General features: G+C 40.0%; 3 protein-coding genes across 3 annotated transcripts; 2 read left to right on the top strand and 1 right to left on the bottom strand.

The window, feature by feature from the left end:
• Positions 1–76: 76 nt before the first annotated feature.
• rhbdl2 (rhomboid, veinlet-like 2 (Drosophila)) lies at positions 77–5,673 on the top strand. Its single transcript, XM_086037803.1, has 8 exons — positions 77–550; positions 1,596–1,850; positions 3,230–3,378; positions 3,582–3,694; positions 3,810–3,910; positions 4,271–4,331; positions 4,412–4,473; positions 5,349–5,673. The coding sequence occupies exons 2-8, from the start codon at positions 1,614–1,616 to the stop codon at positions 5,529–5,531; spliced, it is 906 nt and encodes a 301-aa protein (XP_085893929.1). The 5' UTR covers positions 77–550; positions 1,596–1,613; the 3' UTR covers positions 5,532–5,673.
• On the top strand, positions 4,422–9,036 carry gja9a (gap junction protein alpha 9a). Its single transcript, XM_086037802.1, has 3 exons — positions 4,422–4,473; positions 6,830–6,902; positions 7,321–9,036. The coding sequence occupies exons 2-3, from the start codon at positions 6,853–6,855 to the stop codon at positions 8,198–8,200; spliced, it is 930 nt and encodes a 309-aa protein (XP_085893928.1). The 5' UTR covers positions 4,422–4,473; positions 6,830–6,852; the 3' UTR covers positions 8,201–9,036.
• mycbp (MYC binding protein) lies at positions 8,722–11,237 on the bottom strand. The gene is made up of 5 exons (XM_086037804.1): positions 10,921–11,237; positions 10,520–10,592; positions 9,820–9,868; positions 9,614–9,743; positions 8,722–9,278 (listed from the first exon to the last, which is right to left on the bottom strand). The coding sequence occupies exons 1-5, from the start codon at positions 10,933–10,935 to the stop codon at positions 9,234–9,236; spliced, it is 312 nt and encodes a 103-aa protein (XP_085893930.1). The 5' UTR covers positions 10,936–11,237; the 3' UTR covers positions 8,722–9,233.
• Positions 11,238–11,545: the final 308 nt, after the last annotated feature.

Genomic DNA, 11,545 nt, shown 5'->3' with positions numbered 1-11,545 from the left:
TTCACATGACCCGGTGGCCTTAATATTTTTTTTTAGTTTCTTTTTCCATGTTCGGGCTGATGAAGTATGCAAATCGGGCCTACCCGTCGCGTCCCAACTTCCGGGCGTGGCACGGAGGGAGAGGCGGGAGCTAATAGGCAGGTAGCGTCAGGTAGCTAACAGGAGCTAACAGGTAGAGTCGGGTAAGGTATCCGCTCTGCTCCTCCTCCTCCTCCTGGCTATTTTAGAATTGTGGAATAGGCCGGTCAAATATTCCGAAATACGTGCGTCGTGTTTGTTTAGTCGCTGGGAGGAAGGAAGGGGAAAAAACTCAGGGGACTATAATTATCTCCAAGAGCCATTTTTCCTCCCCTCCTCCTCCTTCTTCAATATTCATTGGAGAAGGGAGACTGAGACGACGACGCCGGTTAGCAACATCGAGGCTCGCTACTACTGAGCAACACCAAAAACGGAATAAACTCATCCAAGGGCGATTGGAGCTGTCACTCATTGATCCTAATCAAGTATCGAGTCGGTGTTTTGTTTAGCTCTCTTCCCGTTGAAGTTTGAGGTGAGTTTGTTTACTTAAAGTACACTCATTTTTGTCACTTTTAATATATTTCGAATTATGTTGAATGTGTTTGTTGCTGTCTTGATAACACAGAAGACTAGCGGCAGATGTGTGGTAAAAAAAAAACAACAAAAAACGTTTGAACAGTACTCCATGCTTGATTTGCCCTGAGGAGGATAACAACATTCACACCCACTAGACATTTTAAGCATACCCGCACACTCTAAATCAATGTTTCCAAATCTTTATTTAGCCAAGACCCACGTTTTACATTAAAAAACAAACAAAACACAAACTAAAACACAGGTGTTAAGCTCAAGGTCCGGGGGCCAGATCTGGGCCACCACATAATTTTATGCGGCCCGCCAAAGCAAATTATGTGCATCGATTTAATCTTTCTCGCTACAATACCAAAATGACAAATTGTCTTCAATTTTAAAAACCTTGAGACATTGCAAGCATTTTTTGGGAAACAATCCTCCCTTTTAAAATAAATGTAATATTTAGAAAAAAAACATATTTAACTGGCCCTTCTAAACAAGTTCATCAATTTGAAAAAACATATTTAATTGGCCCTTCTAAACTAGTTCATCAATTTGCTGAACAGTATAAGTGGTGTTGAAAATGGATGGATTTTATTTGGCTTCACGGTCATCACGGCTCGCTGATGCGGATTTTGAAAGAAACCAGAACTACGCAAGAAAAATGAGTTCGACAACCTTGACTACTAAACTAAAATATCACCAGTGGATACATTTATGAAAATATTTTTTTAGTGTTTTTTATTTACATAATCTTTATTTATATTTCTTTGAAATATGATTTTTGGTTGTTTTTCAGAAATTAAAAATCACGTTCAGTTTTCCTGATTTCAAAACAAAAATAAAACCAAAATATTTTTTGTTTTTAGAAAAAAAAATAACATACTCTATATTCCAATAATCCCCTAAAATATTTTTTAAATTGGAAAACCTCGCCACATATCTGAAATTGTTCAATCAAGTTTGACCCTAATTAACGTGTTTTGCCGCCGTAAACACGTAAGCACAAGCACGCAGCGGCGATGGGCGACGTGGACCTGGAGCAGCAGGAGCCGTTCCCCGTGGAGCAACAAGATGAGAAGCGGGTATCCCGAGCCGGAGAGGACCTCCCTGACGGGAGACGGAAGTTGGGATGCTGCGAGAAGTTCCAGCAGAGCATCTCCAGGTGGATGCTTCCGGAAGACGCCCGCAGCACCTACCTGCAGAGGGCTAACTGCTGCCCGCCACCCATCTTCATCATTGTCATCAGTGTTGTAGAGGTACGAGATCTAAAACGAGTCGGCTTGAAGGCGGGAACAAATTTTGGGCTTCAAGCGTCACTTCCTTCCTCCTTTGTGGCTCATGAATCATCACATGAGCTCAAAGGAGAACAGGAGCCTCCCCAAAAACACGTTGCCACCAAAAGGTCCGCTTGAATTACTGTACGGTTGCAATGAGGAAATCCTTTGCGGGATGGTCAGCGCTTTAAATATAAATATCTTGATGTCATACTTCGGCGACACCCATCTTAAGTCACCAATCAATTTGAGTGTTCAGGTTGAAAAAATAAATATGAGAAAAAAAAATCGTAATTATGCGAATGAAGATACAGTTTAAAATAAAAGAGTGGTCATTTTCAAGAATGATGAATGTACTGTGCTGTAATTTGTAATATTAAGAGGAAAAAGCGTAATAAGCTCATGAATTCAAAATCAGATCATAGAAAGTCATTGGGGGAAATAAATGTAATACAAGGGATCTTACATGAAACAAACTTATTTACATTAATAAAACTAAAGAATGGTTTAGGTTGTAATATCAGACAAAAATGTTTTACAAAAAAATTACCAGTACTTGATGTGTAAATGGGGTAAATCCTGTTGGGGGGTAATTTATACTTTTCCAAGAGTAATTCGTATTTTTATGGGAAACTGCAAAACGTCTTGCACATAGAAATAGGAACATCAAACAAGACTTACTTGGCTGTTTAATTTCACATTTAATGGCACAACTATTACGACAATACAATCAATTAAACAAGTAAAATCACTTTGCCCATAAATATTATGTGGGAAAAAAAGCTTTAATTTTCAAAGAATTACATGTGTAATCTAAGATGTAATACTACAAGAAAATTGAAGCTATTATGACCCAAAAAATGCATTGAATTTGAGTGCATTTTTAGGACTGGAATCGAACTGTTTCCAGAATGAGAATAATTTGTAATATGACCAAATACAAGTTTTGTTGTGAAAAAAAAGTATTCCTTTTTACAAAATAACGTTGCTATATGAGACAAAAGGTTATGGAAAAGATACCAGGTTGCCATATGAGAATAGAGTTCTCTGTCGACAAATCAACCACTGAAATGTCTCTCCCACCCTCCCACTGTAGATGGTACCCCAATCTGTTATTTTTGCTAAAGTCCTTTGACAAAGGACCTTAATGCCACTAACAGATGTTTGGTTAATTCCAAAGCATGTTATCTCTGACTATTATCTGCATTTGTGATGACTATTGCAGATGGTAGTCAGTCATACAGGAAGTGCTTCGCTGATGTGCTCAATGACAAAAATGAAACATTTTTAATGTTCGGAGGACAAAATGGTCACAATGAGCTCAATGCACACTAAACGTCCACGTTGTCTTTTGTCTCCAGCTCTCCATGTTCATCTACTACGCCGTGTGGAAGCCTCAGAAGCAGTGGGTGACCCTGGACGAAGGCATCTGGAACAGCCGCCTCACCTACCGAGCCGAGTACAGGCAGGAAGCCTGGCGCTTTCTCTCCTACATGTTTGTCCACGCCGGGTGAGTGCGGCCAAACGTACGTGGGAAAGAGAAAAAGAAGGAAAACAAAGAGCGCGTGTTGTCTTGACCTCTATATGAGCTGCTTTAGCTTTGAAGCCTCGCAGTCAAGAGAAGTGGAGTGTGAACAACACTGGTGCTTTAGCAGATGAAGGACAGGGAGATTCGGTGTGTCTGTGTACTAACGGTCCACTGATTCCATTCAGTGTGGAGCACATTGTGGGCAACCTGTTCATGCAACTGCTGCTGGGGATCCCCTTGGAGCTGGTCCATAAAGGCTTTGAAGTGGGAATGGTTTACCTGGCTGGAGTCTTGGCGGGTGAGGAACACTCTCGACATTAACACCATCAAGTGTTATTCGTTCATGGCCCATTTTTATATACGGAGATGTGAAAAAACAATTGAACACATCCGCCTCTTGTACATCCACTCAGGCTCGCTGGCAAGCTCCATCTTTGATCCCCTCAGCGCCCTGGTGGGGGCTTCCGGGGGGGTCTATGCCCTCATCGGAGGCTACTTCATGAACGCTGTGGTGGTGAGCCTCCCTATGTATACATTAGTAATCGAGGAACGCCTCAGAGTTATTTTACGAAGAAAATCGTAATTTTGTGAGACAAAAATAGAAATTTACAAAAACAAACAAAAAGTTGTAATTGTACCCTAATGAGTAATGATTTCATGATGAAATACGGTTACATTTTCTGAGAATAAATTTATAATCGTACATGAAAAAAAGCTATAATTGTATGAATGAAAAATCATAATTGTACAAAAATAAAGTTGCAGTATAAAGTTGAGTACTGAAATCTTCATAATATTACCCCCCCCCCCCCAAATTTGTAATTTTTCAAGAGTACAATTTTAATGAATAATTTTTTGAAATGTCTTGTTGCAGAATTTCCGAGAGATGATCCCTCTGCTCGGTGTGTTTCGCATCCTTGTAATAGTGATAATCGGTAGGCAGCCATCTTATATTTTAATTTACCAGTTTATCTATTTGATTCTTTTCTATCGAGATGCATCTTGTGTGTTGCAGTGGGCGTGGACTTTGGCTTCGCCTTTTATAGAAGATTTGCCGGCGACGAGGGCAGCATGAAGGTACGTGCGTCTGCTTGCTGTGTGTTTGCTGCAAATCCAAAGCTACTTGCCTCCAGCGTGCCGCAAGTGGCTCACATGCTTCATTGGCTTTTTCTCTTGGTACATAAGCTGATCGTGTCACAACTTGATTTACGCTTCTTGTAGCGTCTTATCTATTAATAGCATTAAATGCATTTTCTCTTCCATATTGGCAAAAGTTTAAAAATTGTTACATCTGTGAGTTGGCAATTGGCATGCTGAGTCCTAGTTCATCCAATATGACAGACCAACTAACTACTATCTGACTAGCTAACTACTACTGACAAACAAGTAGCTAGCTCAGTAACCCAATAAATTAGTAGTAATCTCCCAAACAAACTAGCCGCAAGCTTACAAACTCATTTGTAGCTAGATTGCTAATTAACCCCGTAGCAAACTTAATAGCTTGCTAACTGAGAAAGTAGTAGCTACGTAAATGAATAGTAGTAGCAAGATTGTAGCCCACCTAGCGGCTCACTAACTCAGTCACTAACTATCTTACCACACAACTAAATTGTAGAGCTGGGCATTTTACCAAGAATTCAGCGTCCTTTATTTGTCATCCACCTGCAGCGTGGGTACCCTTCCGTCGTCCATCGTTCGCCTTTTTTCCGGGGGCGGGGGGGAGGTGGATAAAAGCTGCCTATACGCCAGTCCGCCTCTGATTTTAAACGTGCTTCCGTCAGCAATTCCGACTCCACACATTTTCACCTTACCAAATATGGCCCTCTTTGAAAAAAGTTTAGACACCTGATCAAGGTAATCAACAAGAGTTACTAACTAAGTACTACAGACTAATTATACCGTGTGAAAGGCGCATTTAGGAAGTTTAACCCGCAATTTCCTGTGGCGGCCAGGTGTCGTTCGTGGCTCATTTCGGGGGGATCGTGGCAGGCATGACGGTGGGCTACGTGTTCTTTAGTGACTACAACAAGAAGCTGCTGAAGGACCCTCGCTTCTGGATGTGTATCGTGGGCTACCTAGTGTTCTTCCTCTTCGCCGTGATCTTCAACATTTTCATCTCGCCCGCTCCATCTTAGCATAGCCACTCAATATTTGTTACCGGTAATTTTAGTTAGTTTAAAGGTTTATAGTAAGTGCCTTATGATTCTATTACCATTTTCATATTGTATTTTATTGTCATTTAATGCATGTTGTCTTATTAAAAGGTGTCCGTTTTCAGTCTGTTTACTATGCATTATTTTAGTGTAATTTACACAGTCACACATCACGGAATGTTTGCAACTTGAAACCATGCCTAAAAAGTTACTATAGGTTAAAGCTAGACAACTTAGTAGTTGTAAAAGTAACCCGATTACTAACAGCTAGCTAATTAACTGGTAGCAAGCTTACTAACGGTTCACTTACTGTAACAAAATAGTAGCTTTCTAAAATCTAACATTACCAGTGTACGATAAAGAACTAGTAAACTAGTAGCTAACTTGCCACTATTTGGTAACTCAGTAACAATCATACTTTGTACTTGCTAAGAAGTAGAAATCTAATATTTGACAATCCCTACGGCTCACCTGTTTTCTGAAGCTGAGCCGCGATTGGCCGTTATCTGAGCACTGAGCAACTTTGATGTCATTTTCAGTCGATAGAAGTGGCAAAATGGCCGCCCCCTGAGATAGCCAAAAACGGGTGGATTTTTCATATTCCACAAACACAATCGTAACCAGAATGCAGTGTTTCAACTAGTGGGCCTGCATAGACCATATTGTTGAAAAAAATACGTTTGGGTTGACTTCCCATTAACAGAGCAAGTTGAAAAGCAAATGTTTGACTTTATAATTCGGTGTTCAGATTATAGCATGTGGATGAAGAAGTGTACTTGGATTTCTTTTAAACAGGTTGTGGTAAAGTGCTTTGAAATGCCATTGATCGGTTTTAGCATAGCAGCGCGCTATAGATTGAACCAGGCCTGTGTGGACAATAACTTATTGACAAGGGAGCCCGCAATCACTTTTTCCTCATTTGACAAACAGACGAATTCAATGTTAATAGTCTTGTTATTTACATATACGTGTGCTGTCTTGGAAGGTGTGATTGTACAAAGCGTTGTCATATTTGTCTTATGCGCACACACACACACTTACGCACACTTCTGTGTAATGATGAGAGATTTGATGTTTCCAAACAATCCCTGCAGTGACTGAGGTAAGGTCAATAACGCCGTGACCTAAATGAAAATTTCATGGACTTCCTGTGGAGTTGATGTCGGCACGCTTCTCTGGACACCAGCGTCGCCACTCCGGCTCAACGAACGATGCAGATCACTCAGGAGGCGAGGTGATGCCAACCAATTTTTTTTTTTTGTTTACTTTTGTTTTGCTAGACTGATTTTGTGGGGAGGACCGCATGACCCACGGAGATTTAAGTCACCATCGGCAGTCTGTCCACGCTGCAAGGTAAACAAGTTAATACTGGATTACAAATTTACACCATGTTTTGGGGGAGGACGTTCAGTAAGATTAAAGCTAAATGGAATGCAAATGAATGTGATGCGTATCAATGAATATTGAATTTCTATTAGCTTGTTTAAATCTAATAAAAGTTTCATTTCAAATCTTTACATAGGGGCCTTAAACTTCACATTTTAAAACGTTTTTTGTACTCTTTAGGACATAAGTACTCTAATCCTCAACCATGTCGCTATGAATATATCTTTGTTTTTTTTAATAATTTAAATTTTTTTTATCAATCTTTATATTTTTGCCAGTATGCCAACAAGTGCCTGCTTAGAGGCTAAAATGAGTTCTTGTTAGCATTTGAATTTATTAGTGACAATGCACAGTATAGGTTCTTACATGTTTTATTTTTATGCAGTCACAATGGCAAGATGGACGACTGGAACGTTCTCGGTGGCATCTTGGAGGAGGTGCACGCGCACTCCACGATGGTGGGCAAAATGTGGCTGACGCTGCTGCTCGTGTTCCGCGTGCTAGTGCTGGGCGTGGCGGCCGAGGACGTGTGGACGGACGAGCAGGACCACTTCGCGTGCAACACGCAGCAGCCGGGCTGCCGTAACGCCTGCTACGACCTGGCTTTCCCCGTGTCCCTTGTGCGCTTCTGGGTGCTCCAGGTGGTCTCCGTGGCATCCCCCTCGCTGGTCTACGCCGGCCACGCCCTCTACAGGATTCGGTCTCTGGAGAAAGTGCGGCGTCTCAGAAAGGTCTCGCTCAAGAGACAGCTAGACGAAGCCGTCTCGGATAAATCCAAGCAGCGACTTGAGCTGGAGCTGAAGCGGCTCGAGCGTGGGAGGTGTGACAAAGCACCCCTCAGGGGGGCGCTGCTGCGCACCTACGTAGCCCACGTGCTCACCCGCTCCGCCGTGGAGGTGGGCTTCATGGCCGGGCAGTACCTACTGTATGGCATCCGGTTGTACCCGCTGTTCAAATGTCGGTGTTATCCTTGTCCCGACACAGTTGACTGCTACGTGTCGAAGCCTACGGAGAAGAGCATCTTCATGCTCTTCATGCAGTTCATGGCCGCCCTGTCCCTCATCCTCAACATCCTGGAGATCCTAAACCTAGCCTCCAAGGTCGTGAGGAGGGAAGTCCTAAAGGTCTACATGGACGAAGACGAAGCGCTTGTCGCGCAAACGCTTCGAAAAGCTACCATAGCGTCAACACCAGGAGACTTCAGTCTTGTCACGGAGAAGCAGCATGGGCACGCTTTGGCTGTGGCGGAGGTCCCACGATCTTAATTAATCATCTGGTAGTAGCCATTCATCGAAAATTAATCGATCTTAAAAACATTAGAAAATCAATGAAAAACGATGGTGCCATACGGCACAGTGTTACCTGATCATGTTACTTGCGCTGCGAGCGTGCAATATTATTTGATTCTGTCCTCTCTGATAGTGTTTTAAACTGACACCTCAGCTGTAGTTTACTTTAAAACTCAAAATTTGGGAAAAAAAACCCAACTAAATATGAAATGATACATTTCTACAAAGCAACATGGTTTTATAGAAATCTGTCATTTTCACATGAACCAATGTGTACAAGTAAATTTACCTCAACCCTCTACTGCATATAGTTTTATGTAAGTTGGTTTAGTTATTTCACATTATCTGGAACAATAAACTTGGTCCCGCTCCACATATGTAGTTATACGGAAAGTAGTAATTTTATTTTCACGTAATCCGACATGTCAAACCCTTCATAGTGTTATGGAAGTTTTTGTTTTTTTTCAAACAAACAAAAAAAAGTAAACCACTGGGAAGCATGTGCAAAACGTGTTTTAATTGGTAGCATGTGCAAAGCATGTTTTAATCATTCAGATAAACTCACAGAAATGTGACAAAATTTGACCTCTACTTTTGTGTCCATTTAAATCAAATATGACAAAAATATGTAGGACCTTTTGAATAGTTATACAAGTATTATAGTTATGCATGAAATCACTTTCATTCTGATGTTTCCTCTGCCGTGTTCTGTTTTAGTTCAAAATTGTTACAATCAGTTTAAGGTGACAAGATTTAAGGGAATATGTGATGTTACAACCTGAGCATAAACAGTTTTTTTTTGCAATTATGATCATCATAACTACAGATCGTGATGTGTGTCATTAAATATTCTCTAAGGTGTCCTCTTAATGGAAATTCTAGATGACTTGTGTGGTGATAGAGAAAGGCACTTTTTAGGTTGTTTTTTTTTTTTGCATTTAAAGCCGCACTAAGCAAACGAAACATCAAAACGTAAAGCAATCAAACCCCTCTGGGGTTGAGCTGAAGCCTATTCCTCAACAGCGCTGTCTTCAGGCGGCTCGTGGCGCTGCAGCTAGGGGAAAGGGACATTATGTTAACTACTGGAAAATACAACTGAAAACTATTAAATGCAAAAAAAAAAAAAAAGAATGAAAAGTTATGGTGCTCTTGGCAAGGTAAATATGTAAAAATCTCTTAATTTAGGAACTAATTTGAAAGTTTGTGAATTTAACTGAAAATTGTGGCATTCTTGGAATGTGGAAATACATACTTGGAATGTGAAAAAGTATTTTTCAAGATGTTCTGAATGAGAAACAGTTTTAATTTGAAATGTGAATGATGAAAATGTTTTCTGTTGTATGTTTTTGTGTGGAAAAAGTGGTAGACTGGGAAAATTGTGACACTCACTCTGGCTTTGAGGTCCAGGTTCTCCTCCTCCAGACGTGCACACCTCTGCCTCAGGTCCACCACTTCCTGCTGCAGAGCCTCCGTGTCAGCCTCTGTAAGGCCAGGCGTGCCAAGATGCTGCTTGACAAATCTGGACGGTTTGTGTTAAAGAGGTCTGCATTGGTCTTTATAACAAAGCGCTTCGCTTCGCTTAGCGATGAGGATACTCCAGAGCGTTGGTAGGCTTCTCCGGTTGTTCATACAGAGCAACTAAAACTGAAATAGAGACACACGCATGTGGTAAAACGTGGACAACATGCAACATTACTCACATTGTGGACGTTGATTTCCTTAACTAGATAAAAAATAATTTCATTAACATAACCAATCGCTTGTTTAATAATTACCAACTATGTAATAAACTACAAAATATTTACTCTCCTAATCAACTCAGTAAAAAATAGCTAACTTACCAGTAACTACTTGACAATAAAGAGGCTATTGTGTTATTAAAACCTAGTTGTAACAAATTTGCTAGCCGCTAGATGACTGGTTAAAAAATTGCTGATCAACACAGTAGTAGTAGCTAAAGACTCATCTTAAGAACATCTAACTTAGAAACAAATTGGCATATATATATATATATATATATATATATATATATATATATATATATATATACTCGCCTCCTGAGTGATCTGCTATAATTTTATAGTAGTATTGTTTCATTAGGATAACAATAGATTAGTTTTGTTTGTTGTATTTTTCATTTATTTGCTCCATAGTAGTCACTTGTTGCTTATCAGACTGCTCTGAAATCAGGCGGCCATTCTACTGTATTAAGGGGCGGGGTCCTCTGCAACGTTGGATCCCCAAGGAAAAAAAAAAAAAAGTATTTTCTTGTTTTTAAAACAATCGTTATCTTACCACTGGTAAGACTGTCAACAACACCAGCTTTCTCCAAGTATCTCCGAAACTGCTCTCTCTTGTGGTCTGGGGCCTGTTGAGGTGGTTAAAAATATATCAATAAAATAAAAAAAATAAAGAAATTCACCAGTAAATGAATCAATGAATATAAGAATGCCGAAAACTAAACATAGACGTGGGTTTCCCCCTAAAACAGAACTTTTGCGCTTTTCATAACATTTAAACACTATGTAGTTTCAGGACTGTTTTACGTTTTTGGTTGTCAAACGAACGTCATCACATTTTTTGCAATAAGTGCAGGTGCGCGACTGACTCTCTAATTGCAACATAAACCCGTCCGATACTATCTTGCGTATTAATAACTCCTCGTCAACTGTTAGAATAGAATTAATTAAACTTACCTTATAATGTGACATGTTGATGCAGAATGTCGAACTTGATCAACACAAATACGGTGTCTGTATTGTTTTTGTTTCGGTCTTGCTTGGAAACGAAGCTCTCCGTCGTAGTTTAACGCTGGTCTGGAGTCAGCGAAGACAACCTCCGACTCAGACCGGAAATAAATTTGTTTTCAAATTATTTGTATTCCTTAATTTTATTATTTTTTTGTTTGTTGTATCGTTTTCTGTATATTATTACAGTGACTAAAATATCAAAACATAATCCAACCCGTTTTCAAGTTCTTGTAGCGTCGTACTAATGACGTCACTGATGTTCCACTTGATTCTCACTTTGAAACGCCGCGCTGTCGTCACACTCGTCAGCCTTATTAACAAGTATAAATGTCAGTGGCGTGCGTTGTTTTAAATCTTAACGATTATTTGCCTATAAAAACGAATAATACCTTACGTCATTTCCCGATGTGTTACGCTAATCATAATGTCATGTTGTCTGAGTCTACTCATTGTATTTTCGTAACTTTTTTATTACTTGTGGTATAGACTGATAGACATATTGTCTTTACCGTAAAAAGTTCAGAATTTTAGAATGTCAATATTTTATTGTGAATTCACTCTTTACGTTTAC

This window comes from Filicampus tigris, chromosome 8 (genome assembly GCF_054856515.1).
Source record: "Filicampus tigris isolate MCC_2025a chromosome 8, RoL_Ftig_1.0, whole genome shotgun sequence".
Classification (NCBI taxonomy): domain Eukaryota; kingdom Metazoa; phylum Chordata; class Actinopteri; order Syngnathiformes; family Syngnathidae; genus Filicampus; species Filicampus tigris.
This window is presented reverse-complemented; position numbering and strand designations above follow the sequence as displayed.